General features: G+C 41.8%; 1 protein-coding gene across 1 annotated transcript in view; it reads left to right on the top strand.

The window, feature by feature from the left end:
* The window catches only part of LOC147732395 (otoancorin-like), a 759538-nt gene that overhangs the window by 445956 nt on the left and 292493 nt on the right, over positions 1–21089 (top strand). Inside the window, exons 13-14 of the mRNA XM_086956929.1 lie at positions 7818–7923; positions 18329–18441. Coding sequence (XP_086813055.1) covers positions 7818–7923; positions 18329–18441 — 219 coding nt within the window. The remainder of the gene's footprint in view (positions 1–7817; positions 7924–18328; positions 18442–21089) is intronic.

Below are 21089 nucleotides of genomic sequence, written 5' to 3'. Positions count from 1 at the left end.
AAAAGGGCTTTATTTCAGTAACTCGAGTTAAAGGAGAATCGGGTTCCATCACCACTAAGGTTCAGGAAGGGTCTTCTGAACTTTATTCACAGAGTACAATATTTATACATTGGAAATACATTAACTTGCATAGAGATGGCGGAGCGCTCCAGGCCGAGCAAGAGAAAGAGAGAGATAAGAGCATGTGGGCGTGCAAGAGGCGTGTAGGAAGGCGTACATGTGGGCGTTCACTTGAGGAGTCATAGGTGAATCATAGGTGGGTGGATACATGGAGGGGGTCTGCATGGTCAGCTGGAACCTTTAAACTACTTGTGCGCGCAACGTGGTCATGACGTACAATTAACGTGTAACTGGGGGAAGCTAGGGGGAGCTGACTTTCGATCTAGTAGAGAAACCTTCAGTGTCGGGACGACCTGCACGTCTGGTATTATCTGATATCTTGAGTTTGGAGGATGTATTGTCTGAAGTAAAGGTCGCTCGAGCAAAGGTTGCTCATCACTAAGAGCCAGTGTGTGCATATATTTCTTCGTGCATTGCGTGGGGGCCATGGGCTTTCTACGGATGCAAGCTCTGGAAATCACTTAAACGGAGACAGAAAGGCTAGGCCCTATATTCTGCAGGCGGGTTATGTTTACCTTCTTCACTGGGCAGGAATGTGTTTCTGTGGAGCAAAGCAGATAATTGTGAGCAAAATACTGTCTTGGCAGGCCGGGCTGGGCCCCTCTCGGCTGAGCCAGAAGTATGCGAGAGCTCAGGGATACATAGCCGAGCTACAGCTTTCAGAGTGTCTGGGGCATGGAGCCTGAATTCGGGTCCTGGCTCAGGCTGAGCCACAAAACGGGTTCATCTCGATTTTAAAACGTGCACCATGCAAATACATTGGCAACATAGGCCTCAGTGCAGAATTAACGTTTCTTTCATGGGGGACTTGGTAACTGACATGCTAATGTGGGACGGAAATGCAGAGGCATCATTATTACAGGCATGAGAGGGAAAATACACAGGGGATATGAACATACACTAAACGTGGGGTACAAGCAGGGGACACATTGGCCACATAAAATTTCTATTTCCTCAGACTCCTGGATGTCCTTGACCTCTTCGTGTCCACGTGGCTGCAGAGAGAAGCTACACCTCATCGCCTGTTTGCACCCGACATCGCCTGGTTCCATCCTGGTTCCACGGTAGTCACTGGCTAGTGACTTTGAACATTTTCCCCTCTGCTTTCAGGTCTTCGCCTCTTCAGATCCACCCTTGGGTCCACCGGAACTCTTCACATCGAGCCGCCTGCAGCATCTTCAGCTCCAAGCACCATCGACCTGCGTGACGAAACCCGACACTACTTTGCACCTGTGCACCCGCTTCCTGTGGGTGAAGTAACTCAGCAGCGCCGGTGTTCCTACACTGGTACACACCTCTAGTGTCTGTGTCTAAAGTTTCATTCTTCTAGGTCACTCGGAAGGTTCCTTATTAACTAACTTTGTAACTTTTGCGCACCATTGACTTAACATTGGTATATGCGTGCACTTTCCGCACTGCACCCGAGTCCCACAGGCCTTTCCTGACTTCTTCACTGTTAGTCCCGAACAGCTCCAGCGATTCCCCAGGCCCTAGGCCTACTTCCTTTCAGCTAGGTGGTTCTTATACCACTATTTTAGTATATGGTTTAGGTGGCCCCTAGGGCTCATCCATATTGTGCAACTTTTGTCTATTTAAACTGTGTTTTGTTTTAACGCATTTGCTTCTGTGCTCATAAAGAGTTTAGGGGAGTTTGTAGTAAATAAATATATATATATATTTTCAATATATATCTGTGTGGTGTCCTTTCATTTGGTATTCAAGGGGATTGTGTATGGTAAAACAGCTTGCTTCACAATCCTATACAGAGTTTTGCCTAAGACTGCTTTGTCCACGCTACTAGGATAGCTGGTCTATAAGGTTGACTTACAACCAATCATCATAAGGGTTGCTTGGCATGGTACAAGGTGATCACTAGAATTAGTGAGCATCACATACCAGGCCAACTTCTCACAAGCATGATTATACCACAAATCAGAAATATATAAAATCTAAAATGACAATTTTGAAAAGAAATTACCAAATTATGGTGAGTTGTAGGAATCCATGATAACACTCCCAAATTCAAAGGCAAGGGAATCTAAAAAGGAGTTCAACTTTGCAGACAAAAATTGGTCAACAGCCCAGGTCACAAGTTCCAGAGAACAGTCATGATCCTTGTTCTCAGCCGATGTTGAGACAGATGTTGGGTAACCTTCATCTATATAAGCAGAGCTAGTGTGTAGTGATACATGTGCTATTGCACGCATTTCCTCAGGAAGGAGTGGCTCTTACCTTGCATGGTGGAGAAGCTGCAATCCCAAGGGACAACTTTGATAATGGGTTGATAAAGGACTCATCCACACTTCCATGTCCATGGGAGCAGGTGTCTGTAAAGCAAGGCTAATATCTAGTGCCCATTTGAAGGGGCACCAGAGACAGTGAAAAAAGAGTTGCACGCAGGTAAACCAGGCAGGTCGGAATATTAATGACCAATTAAGGTCTAGTTCTTGAAGCAACAAGATTGCAAAGTATCGAAGCATATACTCACAACACTGTTGGAGTGCTGGTAGTTCCAGGGGGCTTGCAAATGGAACATCCATTGTGGATCAGCAAACAATAGGATCAAAATGCCACAAATGAGAAATAACGGCAGCGGAAATCCTCCAAAGACACCAGAAAAAAGAGAAGTAATGAAACCTGGTATTGCTTCGAATATAGTTTGGAATGAAGTGGCTAAGCCAGAGCGTATAACTTTAAAGAGATGCATTAAAAATTCAAAGAATGAATTTGCCAAACTGTAGTGGGAGGCTTGTGTTTAACAGTCCCTGTATCTCGCTGGATGTTTTGGCAACCTGTAACTCGAAGGACATGCGGGACTTCTTTTTGAGTCTGCTTAGTTTAATAAAGTCTGCCTTCAAAGTTGGAGTGGAAGGCCATAGCAGGCTCTTATCAACTCTATAAGTGGAAGTATTGCCAGAGCTGGTATTCCTAAAAAAAAAACGCCTAATGTGCTACAGAAGCGTTACCTTTGCCATGCACAGTAACTTGTTTACATATGTGTGAGTGCCCGACCGAAGTATCACATTCATATCCAGTAAGCAATACCAGTCATCATCTGCATGTAACTGAGGTACTATTAGATTCCACACAGAGAATATAAACACCTTTGGTATCTCCGTAGGACCGAATATGCCGAAAGGAACTTTATTCCAAACAATTCCATCAGTTACTGGAAGAGCTGAAATGTTCACGAAAAAGCATCCTGATCCATATTATACCCAGAATCACTTAGTTAAAAAACAGAAGGCTCAGGTTCTGTAACAGGACTTGCAAAATCCAACAGAGGTGGATCCATCAACGGTGGATCAGTATAAACGATAACAGCTGCAGAAGGCGCAGTAGTATGAACAGTACTCATCTCTGTTGAGTTGCCCATTTTGCTATCAATCTCCCCCGCCCACCACCCCTTCCCCGCTCACTACCGCTCCCCCGCCCACCCCTCGCCCACCCAGCCCCTCCCCCTGCCTACTACCCCTCTCCCCGTCCACCACCCTTCCCTCACCCACCATCCCTCCCCCTAGGCCAGGGAGAACAGCTTCAGTGGTGCTCAATAGCTAAAGAGGAATGTCCTGTGTACTAGCACGGACACCCTATGGCCGACTGTTAAGAATTGGCCACATGGGGTAATTTGACATGTTCAATGGAGACTAATCATTTGTCTTTAGAACCAGGAAACAGTGTCAGGATCACAGATCTTGTGCCTTGGATTTCAAGGACGGGCACCGGTGCTATGTAGGGTGGCCCAAATTGATTTTAATTCGCCACCCTTTCTCTAAACAGAGTTCCGATTTTTGGAATCCAGCTGGAAAGTTTGTGTTTCACATCCATACTTGAAGAGGGCGATGTTTTCAATTGTTCATTTGATTGGATGTTACAGAACTTTTGTAGATCCTGTAAGACATCACAACCATTATCTAAGTCAATGGTTGTGGCTGCTGCCATGATATCAGGACCATCAAGGTCCAGAACATACATCTTGATTGAGTGCTTCAGATGGGGGCCGCCCACCCACAGATCTTTTAGGGAGGTTTTTTTAGAGGTAGTTGCACCCCATATAGGGGATGGAGCCAACTACTCCCAGTGCCTAATACTCTAGCTGTTAAGGACTGCGTTAAGTCACGGTTCATTCTCTCAACAACACAATTGCCCTAGGGCCTTAATGAAGAAGAATAATGCATCTGTACACCTAGGGAGGCCATAGAATCCTTATATGTTTTTGACACGAAAGCCAGGCCCTGATCGGAGTCAGATGCACTGCATTTATGTGTTCCAATAAAGACTTGCAGGTCTTCAATAGTTTGAGCATCAGCCAAGAGCTGTAGCCAAATTTGGAGGTATCAAGAGCAAGAATCGACTGCAACCAAAATAAGTTTGAATGCAGTATCTAAAACCAGTGGACCACAGTGATCCAAACAGACACGGCCGAAAGGCTTGTGTGATGTCAATAGGTGTGTCTGTGGTAGATGAGCCACAGTAGAAGCTTTAATTTGTTGACAACTGTCACAACACAGGGCATAAGCCATGCCACCAATAACGCTGCTGTAGGAGCGAAATTGTGGCTGCCATCCAAGCATGTGATGAAGCGAAACCTTTGTGTGCTGCTGTAACTAAAGCAAGTCTCCGACCTGGTTAGGGAATCAAACAATATTCCACCTGTGGAATTGCTAAAAAAGGGATGTTTTGTTCTTTCAAGTGATAAGAATATTTAGAAGGAAAGCTCTTCGGTAAAGGGGTGCCGTTTTTATTTGCATTGATGGCAGCCAAGATATCATTATCTATTTTAGTTAAAGAACAAGTGATTGCTGCTACTGTAGCTGAGGCTACTGCAGATTTAGCTGCTTCGTCAGCCAAGGGATTCCCTACAGTGTGTGCTTCCACATGCTGATGACTCAATGTATGCAGAGACTTTGGGGGCCCTGGGCAAAACATCATTTGAGGCCCCCTGCACGCAATAACTCTGAATTCATTATAAAGTTTCAGCTAAATCATGGCCTTGTCAACTACAGTGGGATCATTTACAACTCTTTCCTTGGCCAGCCTACATCTGGGCACAATGCTGCAACATACAGTTTCTGTCTGGCTGCCCAGCACCACTGAAGCAGGACGGCTAGAGGTGCGAAAAAGCCAGCTGCATATGGTGCAATGAACTGATGTCTCTTCTTTGGGCCTATACATATGGAGGGTGCATTTTTTTTTAAAGTATTCCAACCCTTCTGTGCAAGAAACAGGGATTCTGAGTCAGCCCTATGCTATAAATGCACTGGCCGAACAGGGGCTCTTTAAATATCCACCTTTATCATGTTTAATAAACCTAGGGGTTGATTAGGATTGCGGTGATTCCGCATCATTCGGACCGGTGGAAGCCACCTCAGGCCCAGAGGATGCGGAATCACCGCTGCGGACCTTCAAAACACCCACCACCAGATTATGATGGCGGTGATCCGTGGGGTGTTGGCCGCAATTTGGTGGCGGTGTCTGCAAGACACCTCCAGCCAAATTACGAAGGGTTTGAAAACATGCTTTTCCGCGGCGGATTTACCGCTGTGGAAAAGCATGTGGACAATAGCTTCTGGGGGGCTCTGGCGGGCCCCCAGGTTGTCGGGTGGGGGTGCACATGGTGGGTACCTATGGTACCCCCCTGCATTTACATGCACAAAGCGGCAGGCACCGTGCGGTGCCTGCAGCTTTGTGCATGTAAATGCAAATCATGCATTTTTTACTTTGCGGCGGGTGCTGCTTCAAGCAGCACCCGCCGCAAGGTTGAAGATACGGGATGTGACCGCCAGGGTGGCGGTCACATCCTAATTTGTATGGAGGGACGGCCGCTGCCCCTGCGGACGGTCCCTCCACCTCGGGGGTGGCGGACGGACGTAGGTCCGTTCGCCATCCTAATAGGCGCCCTAATTAGGCATCTAAGGCTCCCAGCAGTCACATATTTTCTCATTAATAATAGCACTCTGCTATTTTAAATGCGTGCGAGGAAAGCAACACACCATGTTCATTATTTTATTAAAGCATTACTCAATTCTCACATTGCTTTCTAATACTATGGAATAGGCCAATTTAATCAACGCTATTTTGAGTGAACTCAATAAGGTGGCAATTACCCTTTTGGAGTGTTTGAGGGCCAAGAATCACAAAAACACCTGACAGTGCCGGATAGTCAAAAGCATAAGCAGATAGCATTGTGTTTAAAGGAACCAGTTCAGCTGTGGACAGAAGTAATCTTAAAATGGCAGCCTGACAATTCCTTCCCATTCATTATCGACGTGAGCATATTGCATCACTCCCTGTACCTGCAGTAAAACACTTATAAATTCAAATGGCTAATCCAACGTCCACATTGACCAGGAGATCTGAACTCCAAAAGGTATACCATCTGGTATACACTCAGGGAATTATTGATGAGAGCCCTTGGTCACTTTTGCACCATGTAAAGTGGTACATGCATGACACAGGGCTCTCATAAATATTTATGAAGCCAAGCAAAACCACCCTGCGTGGCTTTGAGTGGCCTCATAAATCATGAGTCAGGCAATGGAGTGCAAATTGCTGTGTCGCCCTTTTCTGCACCAGGGAGGCATTCCATGGGCATTGCAATGGGTTTTCTCATGCATTACCCATGGATTTTTATGCTGCCCGAGTTTTCCTTAATTACATAAACCCGGGCCTGTGCCCAAAACCTTTCGCCTTCCCAGAGCAGGCATAACAAGGAGAAAGATTGTTAATTCTCCTAGTTTTTTCCTCTTTCCATGTGTTCTGCATAATTTAGCACACATAGAAAGAAGAAGGTTCCTCTCTGGATTGTTTTTGTGCAGGAAGGTGCCTATTCCCAAACAAATAAATTCGTGCATGCAACACAGGCACCCTTGTAGAAGATGTCATAAATACAATGCATTCCTGCCTTTCACATAGGTGTAGGGCATCACGGCAATAAGACTTGCAGCACTGCCCTACGCCAATCCCCCACAAATTAGGCCCTTAGTTTGTAACTTCCATTTCTGCATATCAAGTAAACTTTAATTTTAAGCAACAAAAAAAATCGCAATGACTTTCAGATTTGTAGAAACTGAATTTAGGAACGCCGAGGGAGGCAAACTCAAGTGAGCCATTATTTATGAGGTGATTTATTTTTAGGTGAATTAGTTCGAAGATACCACTCTCTGGTTTACGTCTTGTCTGCCCTAAGGCTAGTGCTAAACTCTTGTGTTACAGACCTCATCACCAATGCCTATCCAACAATCCATCCTCCACTATTTGAGATTTGAGCCAATGAAATGTATGGGGGGAGTCTACATTTTAGGATGAGACACAAGCTGTCTCAGATGGCCAGTCAGTTCATCTAAGAATTGTTTCCCTTGCTGATAACTCCGATTACTATTTTCTGAGAACTGTCGATCTGGGTTTCTATGCTGGTCAGTTTTTGAGTGTTAAAAGCGCGAGCTTTCTCATTGGAGGTTCTTTTGATACATTTATGATTGCTTTCTGTGCAAAGATATATATATATATATATATATATATATATATATATATATATATATATATATATATATATATATATATATATATATATATATATATATATATATATATATATATATATATATATATATATATATATATATATATATATACACCGAGAGCACACTATGTGATGTTATCTTAATCCTTATTCCGAATTTTTCTTTCTATTCTAGTGATCTGAAATCCGGCGTGAGGGGTCTCAGCTGCGGTGACGTCGCACAGCTGAATGTGGAGGCACTGAGTGCTCTTGGGAATGGCACCTTTCTGTCCCCTCTGCAGGTGAGAGGCTATAGATGTCAATCAGGTCCACATAGTGCCTACTCATCGTTGCTGATGAGGCCATTCCGGGATGAAATCCCTAGAGTAAGGGAAACAGGAATTTACATGCAATTAACATGAAAGAAAGGCAGCAGAAACAGGAATGATCCAGTTCTCAGCTGAAGAGAGTTTATTTTCTTAAGGTCGACTTGATTAATTCAAGTTAATGTTTGCCCCTAGAATACCCTCCCTGGCAGTTTGTGAATGAGCATTGTATTCAGTCCAAGAATGAGTGCCTAGCAGTGGATTTATACAGATCTCTGGCTCCTGGGCATGGATGTAAAACATGTTTTTTTGTCATTTTACCTTAAAACAGGAAATTTCCAGTACAGAATATTGTTTGATTCTATGTTTACTTTATTAACCAGAGTGTTCACCATCACAACAATTAAATGAGCACTTTTATTCTTCTGTGCAGACATAGAGGTCCTTAATACACAAACAAAAAGTTCTGACTTTGCAAGTATAACTGTGTCACAGGTTTCAAACACACTGAAGCCAACTAACCTCTTCCTAATTCATCCCACCCCTTTAGAAACAAGCTGTGAGATTCCCCGTGGAACGACTTAACAATTTTAAATTAATTGACATAGGGCTGAGAGCCCCTCCGTATTCACAACTCATGCTATGTTATACTTATAGAGTGCATAGCTGCCCCACAATGAGGTTTCCCAGCACTAGCCTACTAAAACCAAGATGACTCATCACAGAACTGAAACAGAGTCAACTATGCTGCAAACAGCCTGGGTATACCTGCACCATTGCACTGCCGGAACGTCACTTTTTTTGACGTTCTGGTGGCGCACTGTGCCACTGGCATATTTATAAGGCCACATAAAGCCACGTTACGTGGCTTTTCATGGTTTATAAATATGTGTACATTTTCACGCAGAAAACTGCCTGAAAGGGGTTTTTCCGTGAGTGTTGCTGGGGCGTTCCCAGCAAAATCCATGGCTTTTTGACACTGCCCCAGATTTACGAGAAATCGTAATTCTGAGTCAGTGCCTAAAACTTTCGCCTCCCCAGGGGAGACATAAGGGAGGCACAACAAGGGAAATGTCTTCATTTTTTTCTCTTTCAATGTGTGCTGCATGCTGCAGCACACATAGAAAGAGGAAAATGCCTCTTGTGATTGTTTTTGTGCAGAAAGGTTTCCCTTCCTGCACAAAAATAATCATCCCTGTAATGCAGGCACCCTTATACCATGGTGCAAAGGTGCCTGTGTTGGTGCACTGCAGCCCATTGTGCGCCAGCGCAGGAGAAAAGAAGAGGAATGTGCTCTATCTAATAGATACTGCCCATTCCTGCCCTTTTCTTTTGCCATATGGCAGCGCAGCAGCCAGGCATGCTGAGCTGCCATATGGCAAAAAAACCATAAATGAAGCCCCAGGTCTTTAACTTGTTTCTAAAACAGAGATGGGTCTGAGTATTACATAAATATAGAGACAAGTTGTTCCATAAACAAGAGCCAACACTCAAAAGGAGCGACCCCCCAACCTGACCTTATTGGTATGAGGTATCATTACCAAATTCGGGCCAGCTGATCAGAGTCTTGGTAGGGATGTGGGGCTGCACCAAGCATGCCATGCTAAGCGGCTCCTGCCTGTTCATAATCTGATGAGCTACCCACAAAGCCTTAAATTGAATACGTTTCCCTATCGGGATGCAATTCAACACACAATAAAAAATAGTAAAGCTGTCTGCTGTGCTACTGCCTCGTGCATTCTAAAGTTAGTGATGCCAAAATGAACAGTTTCCAATAATAATGCCTCATGGGATCCAACATGCACGATGCCAAGCCCTCAGCAACCTTGTGGTCCATTGGTCTTGGGCTCACACAGATGTAACTATGAATAGTCCTCTGTCCTACAAGGTTATGGCCCAATGCTGATGGATACACAAGGACGGGCTGGTGACTCCTCTACAAGTATATGGACCGATACTCATGGACATGAAGCTGAAAACTGATTGACTTGTATGTAGGTTGCAATACTGAGTGACAAAATGTCTTGTAATAAGATTGTATTTAGAATACTGACTACCAGAGGTGTCTTCAATGTTCTCTATTTTAAGAAATACTTCTGATCAACAAAATTGACTCTGAGCTACCCATCAGACAAAATTAAACTTATCACCACCCTGTACAGTATTACCAGTACTTTTGATACATTTTAAAATTTTAACATGTCATACATCTGTACGGTTAAATAAATACCAGCCATAGCAGCATTTTTTGGGGGAGCTGTGATAATAACATTAGCAATAGGCCTACATCACTGAAAATGTATAAATATTTAACTTTAAGTTCATATATATTATAGCCTTATAGCCCGCTGCCAAGGGTCATACCGTTTGTTAAAGGCCATGAACCTGAGTTTACTACTAAGGTGATGGCCTTTAACAACTGGTATAGCCTAAGGCACAAGGGGGCATATTACCAAGCAATAGCGATAATTGTCGCTATTGCTTGGTTAGAGACAAAAATTTACCGCTGAGCTGCGGCGATTTTTACCGCAAATAAACCTTGGTATTACCAAGGTTTATCGCAAATGCGATAAAAATCGCCGCAATGCATGAATATCGCTGAAAAGTCAGCGATATTCATGCATTACCGAGCTAATGCTCTTAGCCATGTTATCCACCTCCCATTGGATAACATGACTTAGAACTGCTCAGGGCAGGTGTTAGCTTTTGGAGATATTCGCGCTTAGCGCGAATATCTCCAAAAGTTGGTAATAGGAGATAGCGATGTTAGCGACTGTTTTCAGTCGCTAACATCTTGGCACGCCCACTTTGCATGTCATTAGTGATAAATATCAATGACATGCAAAATGGGGCCCAAGATGGTCGCTATCTCCTACTAGCTGTCGCTAACTGGTGTTAGCGACAGCTAGGTAATAGGGGGATAATTTTATCTCCGCTTTCTTGGCTTTTAAAGCCAAAAAAGCGGAGATAACCCCCCTTGATAATATGCCCCAAGGACTTTAAGGCTATTAGAAAATTATTCCCACTTAGAATAGAATGTTCAAAATTAAGATGGTAGAAACAGGAAGTTAGACATTGGAATATTGGAGCAGGAGGCTTATGCTTGCCATTGTAATCCCAGAGCTACTCCACTGTCCTTAGGTTCACTAATATATATATATATGGGCATTCTTTATTGTTATAGCTACTTGATTTCTTCACTTACCAACACCAAGTGGAATATGCTTCAGCAGCATATTGTCTCTTAGTTTATTGATTTGATGACACCAAAAGTGGTGGTGGAAGGGCAAGATGGCGGACTGTAAGTCCGAGTGAGGAGACGCTGGTTTGAGCTCTCGTGTGGTTCGCTGAGGCATGTCGACTTTCTAGACGAACTAGCAGAAGAAACGAGCTACTACTTGTGGGAGATCACAATTCCCGTATAATTACTTACATTTGCTGCCCGCGGTTGGAGGAGTGCTGAAAATACACGGTGACGGTGACGGCGACGGCGCATGTACAATTGCCCGGCTCGGCTATGCGCTTCGATCTTTGGAGAAGCTATACTTGAACTCTCTGCTCGGCGTGGATACGCCCAACTCCTCTGTCTTCACCGTTTTCACCTTCTTCCAGAAACACGGCGGGAGCTGAACCACAGTACTCTGGAACACGCCGACATCAATCACGGAAGGAGCGCTCTCGGCAGCAAAAGGAACAACACGGATACATTGTATCAGCTCCTCAGAGTTCAGAGATCTTACCTATTTTTCCGGCTTTAATGGCGCCGAAGAACCCGACTGGATTACAGCGGCAGCAAAAGCCGAAAACGAGGGCTGATACTGCAGCGGCGCAGGAGACAACTCAGCCTACTGTCTCGATAGACGACCCTTCTCATGCTACTATTGTGAGTACGAATGTTCCCCTGAATTCAAATATAGAAACTATGCCAACCACTTTAACTCTGGCTGAGGGGGTACTGCAAACTATGCCACATCCCAGTAATTCTAATGTATCAATAACAGCTCCTGGTGGTAATGTTGAAGACACAAACGTGATGAATTCTGGGAGTTGTAGGCTAGGTGCCATACCGAAAATTCCAGTTATGTTTAGGAAAAAAACGGCTAACCCTGATATTAATCAGAAGACCTCAGACAAACAACTGAGTACTACCGAAGGGTCTGCTAAGGAGAGAGTAACCAGTGGAAAAAGTTGTGATCCAATACAAAAGACACTGGCCGCTGCAGAGACCCGAGGTGATGATACAGAGTCTTTAAATCCAGCTGGCAATTTTTACTCCATGACTGACCTTTCACTAGCGCTAGACTCTGACAGCACAGATGAGATGGTACAGGACATTGGGTTATTGCAGGAGCAAGAAAAATCTTATTCTGATCTAGGACAAGAAGAGCTTAGCAATCCTGAAGATTCAGATCCAGAGGAGTCCCCGAATAGACCTGAATGGGGGGAGGAAGAAGAAGTGGAGAACTCTAACTCTATATTGCGGGGACCAAATAGGTCCATTTCACCTCCGACATCCCTAACCCCTGAATCTCACAACCCATCCGATGATTTACCTGAAATAACATTAGAAGTCCTATATCGTGTAATGCTACATCATAGAGAAGAAACTAAAACTGAAAACCTCCGAACCCAGGGAGCTGTAAAAAAATTACAAAACAACTTGAGAAAAGTAATGAAAATCTCTAATGATACAATTGTCAGAGTTACTGAGACAGAAAATAGAATTTCACAAATGGAAGATTCTATGGTACAGCAGAGCACACACCTAAAATCAATGGAAGGTCTGAAAGAGGAGATTAATTGGAAGCTCATGGATTTGGAAAATAGATCACGCCGCAATAATCTCTGAGTCCTGGGTGTGCCGGAAGGGAAGGAAGATTCAAACCCACGTCGGTTCATGATAGAACTTTTTTCTGCTGCCTTCCCAGAGCTAAGTCAATGGAAATGGGAGACTGAAATTCAAAGGACGCACAGATTTCCGTTCCAGGCAAGACAAGACTCGGCCTCTAAACCACGAGCTATTCTGATCTCACTGAATAATTTCTTAGCTAGAGAAGCACTCTACGATCTGGCAAGACCTAATAAAAAGCGTAAGGTTCAAGATGTTGAATTCTTTGTGCGACCGGATTACTGTCATGCTACTGTGCAATTAAGATGGCAGCTAAGACAGCTTATCACCTTATTCCAGGCAAAAGGAGCACAGGCATTTCTTTTAAATCCGGCCAAACTTAAAGTGATACATAAAGAACGCTCTGTTTTTTTTATCTCTGAGGTAGCAGCCAAAGAATTTCTGACGTCTATTTGAGAGGATTACGAACCATGAACTATGAACAAATATGGCTCTCAGTTCAAATCTGTTTCCTTCTCTTTCTTCCCGTTAGGAGTGCAATAAGAAATTAATGTAGCTCATGTTAACTTCTTTTTTTTGCTCATATTTTTTTTTTTTTTTTTTTGTGTTTCTTCAGTCTGTTAGAGACAAGGACGAGGAGAAGGAGCGGGGGAAGGGAAATATAAGGGAAAAAAAAGAAAAAAAGGGGAAAGCAGGTTTAGTAAAGGTTTAGTAAAGGATTTAGCAAATGAATGATAAAATTTGCTCAGACTTTCTTTGATATTCTTAGATATGCTTAGGTACTTATTATACACTGAATGATAATCTGTGATTAGCTGGATCTAAAATGATTATGAAGAGGGTACAATAATCACGAAAAGAACCACACGATGAGAACCACCTAGCGCTCATCACATCATCAATACGAGGGACTACCATGTCCCTCTACCCTGATAGCACTGAGGGGTGGGGGGGGGGTGGGCTCAGGGTGAGCCCAGAGGGGGGTGTGGGGAGGGTTGGGGAGAAAAACGAAGTTGCAAGTAAAAACAGAATGTCTATTATTTTGCTATGTGTGTCTATCTTGTTATGTTTTGTTAAGCTCTCTGTTAGGGGGAAATATTAGAAATTTCATCTGATCGAATACACGTATTTTTTGCATAATCTGGTACCTCATCTGCGAAGTAAAGGTTGTTATAAATGGAAAAATTACGTGTTTGTTCTTGGAATATATGTGGTTTGAATAATAAAAAGAAGAGGGGGATCGCGGCACAAATCTTACAGTCTATGAGAACTGATATATTGTGTATTCAGGAATCACATATAATGTGGAAGGATAGACATCTATATAAAGATTTAGGCATGCAGTTAGCTGTATGTACGTCTCAAGGTTCAACAACAAAAGGCGTCGCTATTCTATTCAGGAAGGGCCTGGGCACTCTGATTCGGCATAAAGCAGATAAATATGGTAGATGGGCAATATCAGAGTTCAAAATTAATAATATAGTATGGACTGTATGTGCTGTCTTTGCTCCAAATGTAGATGATCCAGCTATCCTGGACCTTTTAAATCTGGAACTAGCCAACTGGTCTTCATCATTAATACTTTGCGGTGACTTTAATATTCACCTAGAATCTAATAAGGATGTCTGTGATATATCTTGCTATCAGGGAGTTAAAAAGAAGTCATTTATGGCCTTACGGTCATTGGTCCTGGACCATGGCTTAGCTGATGTAGTCTACGAAAAAAAAACATCATCTCCCGGGTTTACATTCTTTTCCCATCCACATAAAAAGCATGTACGTTTGGATTATTTTCTTATTAAAAAATCGTTTATTTATGACACAAACTTTGAGTTATTTCCACGCATAATTTCTGACCATAACCCAATACTGATTGAAATCAAAACTGATAAATCAATTACTCAACCGAAGCCCTGGACTTTTGATCGTAAACTACTATTTGATTCAGAATACGTAGATATGTTGGCTATATGGATAAAATAATTTTTTGATATTAATAGAGGAACTGCCTCTGTTCAAATTGTCTGGGATACGTTTAAATCAGGGATAAGGGGAGAGACGCTCTCTTATACTATTAAAAAACAGAAAATTATGCGTGAAAAGAATGAAAAAGCATTTGAGAAAGTATTATTTTGGGAAAAGGAATTAATAACAGCAATCGCACGTCAACAACCAATATCAGATATAGAATCGAGTCTAGCGATCAGTAAAGCTATCTGTTATGAACTTTTTGCAGATAAATCAGCACAACAGATGGCAAGTTATAAAACCCAGATATATGAGATAGGTGAAAATACAGGGAAAATATTGGCAAAGAGAATTAGACAAAAAGAAGCTTATAACACCATTAATATAATTCAAGACGAAACAGGTCAAATGCATAATAAACCAGAGGCAATTCTGGAAGTTTTTCGCAAGTTTTATCTTAAACTTTATACACAAGAGAATGACCACTATTCGTCAGACGCATGTTTGAACTTTGCCATGGAAAATCTCCTGCCATCCCTTTCTTATGAGCAAAAGCTAGCGTTGGATGCTGCGATTACATGGGAAGAAATTGAAAATGCATTAAACTCACTAGCAACAGGCAAAGCAACTGGTCCGGACCTTATTCCACTAGAATTCTATAAGACTTTTAGAAGTTATATAAAACGTGATATACTTATTACTTTTCTAGAGGCTCAAAAAGGCATACCACCAGAATCTTGGGCTACATCAGTAATCATGACGTTTTTAAAAAAAGATAAAGATCCAGTTAATCCAGCTTCTTATAGGCCAATATCTCTAATTAATGCCGACAGCAAAATATATTCGAAAATACTTGCCACAAGACTATCAAAGATAATATCGCTAATTGTTTCTCGCTGGCAACATGGATTCATTCCTAACAGAGATACGGCTGACCATATACGTATAATCATAGCCATGATGGATTGGGCAGAAGCCTCTAATACACCAATAGGGATTACCCTGTTAGATGCTGAAAAAGCATTTGATAGAGTGGCATGGCCCTATCTCTGGGATTTGCTATCCATGAAAGGTTTCGGATCAGGAATAATAAATGCACTTAAGGCACTATATAAAAACCCAGTATCAGCAATAAAAATAGGCTCTACTAAGTCTGCATTATTCCCTATTCAGCGAGGAACACGTCAGGGATGTCCATCCTCTCCTCTTCTTTTTGCCATATACATGGATATCTTTCTTAATCAGTTAAATCGGGATGAGAATATAGTACCGGTACAGCTAGGAGGTACTGCATATAGAGCCCTTGCCTATGCAGATGACCTGGTAGTGGTTACTAAAGATATCGAAAGAGCTTTTTTGAGGATCGAAGAACTAGCGGATATATTTGGATCTTTTTCAGGATATAAATTAAATCTGTCCAAAACTCAAGTTCTTTTTATAGGTCCAAATCCACCGCCTATTAGAAATATAGTTTCTGAGGCAGTCTATCTAGGAATTAGATTAACTACACCTATTTCAAAAATACCTAGTTTAAATTATACCCCGATTCTCAAAAAAGTTAATTCAACCCTGGAAAGAATAAATCACCTACATCTGTCTCACCATGGCAGAAATAATGTCTTAAAGATGCCATACTGCCGAAATTTATCTACTTATTCAGAACAATCCCTCTGGAATTTCCCTTAGGCTTTTTTCAAGAAATTGAAAGAAGCTCAGTTAGATTTTTATGGGGCTATAGAGGCATTAGGAGAGCATATAAGAAGATGATTATACCGAAAGATAGAGGGGGCTGGGCTGCACCACATTTTCTATTCTACTACTTAGCAGCTGTACTTCAATACATGTCTCCGTTGATTGTCGGTAATAAAATCCCTACTTCTTTGGCACAATACCCAAATATATATGAACTTGTATTAGGCACTGAAGCTAATCATCATTTGCTAAAAATAATAGAACCAAGCTACTATAAAAAAAACAAAATTTAAGATTTTAGCAGCAGCATATAAAGCATGGCGAATTATTAAAAAATTGGTTGGTATCAGAAAAGTTACAAGATACACCCCATTAAATTCAATCCATTGTTTCCCTTCTATATTTAGAGATCAGGTGATGAAAAAATGGAACACTAAGGGGATCTTTTTTCTCTCTGATTTATACACAAATAATTATGACTCGTTACTTTCTTTTGGTAACCTTCAAAATAATTTCAAAATTCCTTCTCATGATTATTTTAAATATTTACAGATTCATAGCTTGTTACACTTACCCTCTAATGTAGAAAGGCAGGATTTAATGCCAATTTTGCTTATAGATAGTTTAACTAATAAAAGGAAAATAGGCTATTATTATAATATGCTAATGACCTACCTTCCGGATGACTTTAATAATCTGTGTGATAAATGGGAAGAGAAATTAGGAACAAAGGATTTATTTTTAAAAGATTCAATTAAAATGGCTACCTCTATTCTATTTTCTGGGCGTACTCGAACTCAACATTATATGATTCTGTGTGATCTTTATTATACACCTGCCAAAGTTTTGAAATGGGGGTCTACTTCTGGAATAAATTGTAATCGGTGTAATATGAGAGGGGCTGACACAATACATATGTTTCACTCCTGTGTAAAGCTTGCAAGGTTAACCTCTGATATTCAAAAATTCATTGAAAATATCTTCTGTAAAACTATCGCTATATCACCTGAATTAATATTATTTGGTGTTTCCAAAGACTCAATCAACCTAGAACAAACCAATTTATTGTTTATTATGATGTCTGAATTGCGCGCATGCATCACACAGGATTGGATCAGCCCAGAACCACTGTCGTTTTCCACATGGAGGGGCCGATTATTAGCCAGATACAAACTTGAATTGGCAATATATGCAACCAAAGGAAGAAAAAGGAAACTACTTGGCATAAAAATTTGGACACCAATCCAAAAATGGGTTGATGGTGTAATGACTTAATAAGATCTCCTTTCTTTCTTTTTCCATTTTTTGTCTTCCTTTTTCTTTTTAATCTGTTTTACAATATCTATATGTATACTTTGAATATTTGAAGGATATGTCATAATCTGCTTAAACTTGCAACTCAAACTTCAATAAAAAAAAAAAAAAATGATGACACCAAAAGTGGAATTTTCCGCTATGATAACCTCTTCGGTATGGTTTCACAAAAAAAAGAGGACACTTTTTCACTATTTTTTCCTCTTGTGTTCTGCACAAACACAGCATTCTTCAGCACCACAGCCCCTTGAGTTTCAGCTCACGAGGACAAATCTGAGCACTTTTCAGTTCCAAAGCACTATGGGTTCTGAACTCACTGACACGAAGTAGAACATTCTCCATGATGTAGCCCTTATTTCTTCTGGGCTTACAGGCCTCAAAATGAGCACTCCCTTAACTTTTACACCTACTGCCAAAGAGCATTGGCTAGAGGGAATCCTGAGTAACCCAACCACACAACTCAAAAGCTCTGGGGATGTAGATTTGAGCTGTACCTCGACAAATAAAAGATGTAATCAATTGTGGCATTGATGTTGACAATGTTCTTTTTTTCTGTAGCTTGCATGTGCAGCCAAGCAATACTTCAAACTACTAATTAAGGATGGTAACTTTAAGTCTCTGGCGCAGAATGAACTCAGTACGATTCCAGCCTCTTTCCTCCTCAGTCTACCGTAAGTATTCAGATTGAAGGCGTTCTACTTTCTGTATGTAAGCTGTTTGTATGCTGACACACTGCTTGTGGGTATGTGTGCGGGTATCCATCAACCTATCAAGAGTCTGAAGACCGCTGTTGTCTTAGACGTGGATCCAGCAATTCACATCCCAACATCCCTAAGGTACTACCATACATCACTACTCAAGAATGAGTAGAAGTGTTGAACGTGGCCGCTTCCGCGGGGTCATTCCCAATCATTTTAACTTCATCCTCCTGTTTTCTGAACCCATTTTTGTTGACTTTTGGGATTCTGCACACTTTACAACTGCCAATCAGTGCTAAAGTGCCTGTGCTCTCTCATTTAAACATAGTGAGATTGGCTTACACCCAATCGGCACATTTAATTTACTTGTAAGTTCCTAGTAAATTGGTACTACCTGTACCCAGGCCTGTAAATTAAATGCTAATTGTAGCACTGCAGGACTTATTGTGCCGCCCACTTCATTAGCCTTTTAAACATGCCCTAGGCCTATCATTCCAGTTTGGGTGTGCAGTATTAAATTGCAATTTCGACAATGCAAATAAACCTTTTGCCAGGGATCTACCTTCCTTTTTAACACCTTGGCTGCTAATGGTTTTCCCCTCCTGTGCTGCTATTCTTTGAATACCATTGTTTCATGACGAGCTCAGCTCGTCATAAGCACAGCTCCACTGTGCCTCATGACGAGCTGAGCTCGTCATGAGCAGCGAAGGGGTTAATCCATATAGGTCACCCCTAGGGTAGACTCTAAACAACTCAGAGAGTAGGGTGCAGTGTTTTAAAATTGTATACATCATTTTAAGTTTTACATGTCCTATAAGTGAAAAACTCTTACATTTGATTTTCACTTCTACAAGGCCTGTCTCTCCCTCAAGATAACATTGTGTTAATACAAGATAACTTTCAATTGGGGCAGGTATTAAAGTATTGTTTGGTGTCTAAAGAATGGCAACGTCGGATTTTAAGTCACAATTCTGAAAATACCACTTTGAGAAAGTTGGCATTTTGTTGTCCCAATCATTTGGTGCCCGGAGCCTTTATCCTTGGTCACATGAGTAGGTGCACCTAGCAGTTGGTGTTTGAATATTGAGGGAGAGTAGTTTTCACCTACCACACTTGCACATCACAAAGTCTCTGCCTTACACACTCACAAACGGTGTGACACTAATCGTTTGTGACCCCAGGTAAGGGCAGGAAGGCAGGAAAATCTAAAAATGTCTTGGGGTGGAAACCTCTAGAACCTCTTCTATTTCAAAGTGGGCATCAGTTATAAATAATGGACCCCCGGTACCAACTCTTCAGTACATCCCTGGACCTGTGGAAGACTCAGAGAACTGCAGTGCTGCTCTGCCAGAAGTACTGCTACTCTGCTGCCTGAGTAAGAAGGGCTGGACTAGTATTGTAATCCCAGGACCATCGGAGTGATTTCAGGGCTTGTTGGCTTGACTCCTGATCAGAGCCTCAGGTACAGAAAAGGCTCCAATCATCAAGAACCCAGCACCTGGACTCTTTCTGCTGTGATTCTTACCCACTAAGTGGAGTCACCTCAGTCCTTGGAAGTACGATTGAAGATGCTCTGCTAGTTTATTTGTGGTCCTGTAAGCAGAACTGAAGGAGCTTGATGCATCTCATCACAGCCGCTTCCTAACGGCAAAAGAGCAACGCATCCTGGATGCAGGACCTCACATCGCAGCACCCAGATTCCTCGGAACCGCCACTGTGCAATGCATCCTTGATGCATGCCTTTGCATCGCAAGCCTCTTGTCGACAGCAGCCTCGAAGATGACACATGACTTTGCATCACAGCCCCACAGTTTCTCGGAACCACCAGTGCACAAGACATATTCAACGCATGCCAAACTGAACTTCAAATGATTAATCGATTGGCAGATCGACTAACTCCAAATACTCGAGACATTGCTAAAAGTACTGAAACTGAGAAAGAAATTGCACAAGAAATGGAAATAGACAAAGGATATACTGAAATGGAGGAAAAAAGTGACACGGACCGGAACCCTTTTATTATGTCAAAAAGGAACAAGAAAAAGTTACGTAAAGCCCAAAATAAAGCAAAACTAGTAGAACAAGTTGGACTATTCCCTCTAGGGGAACCACTACAAAGCAGACCACTTAAGGGAAATATAGAAAATCAACCTATTAGGGAAATAACCAGGGAAATAAGTAACAAGTCGCCAATACAAACAAATGAGAAAGCTAAGTATTATGTTATATTTGCGCAAAAAAGCAATAATACTAATATGGTCAAGAATATGGAGAATACCACCTGTGGAAATAAGAAAACTAAACAATATACATCGAATCACATAAGTACCAATAGTAACCCTTCCAGTGGTAAAGTTAAAAAAAATGAGACTCAAATAGTACTTAATTGTTGCAATACAAATGGGCCAATAACACGAGAAATATGTAACACTGTACAGGAAGAAAACAACGCAGGTACAATGTATGACGTGCCAAGGGACCAACATCCAGCGATTTATGCTCAAAATGAAGAAGCAAATAGAAATGAACTTTTGTCAACTAAAATGGTAAAAGAAAATCTAAAAACACCAAATAAAACCATCACAGACAAAAGAAAACTCCCTTGGGTTGTACCAGCAAAG

This window comes from Lissotriton vulgaris, chromosome 2_1, assembly GCF_964263255.1.
Source record: "Lissotriton vulgaris chromosome 2_1, aLisVul1.2, whole genome shotgun sequence".
NCBI classification, from domain to species: domain Eukaryota; kingdom Metazoa; phylum Chordata; class Amphibia; order Caudata; family Salamandridae; genus Lissotriton; species Lissotriton vulgaris.
The sequence above is the reverse complement of the archived record's forward strand: the minus strand, read 5'-3'. Positions and strand labels throughout refer to the sequence as shown.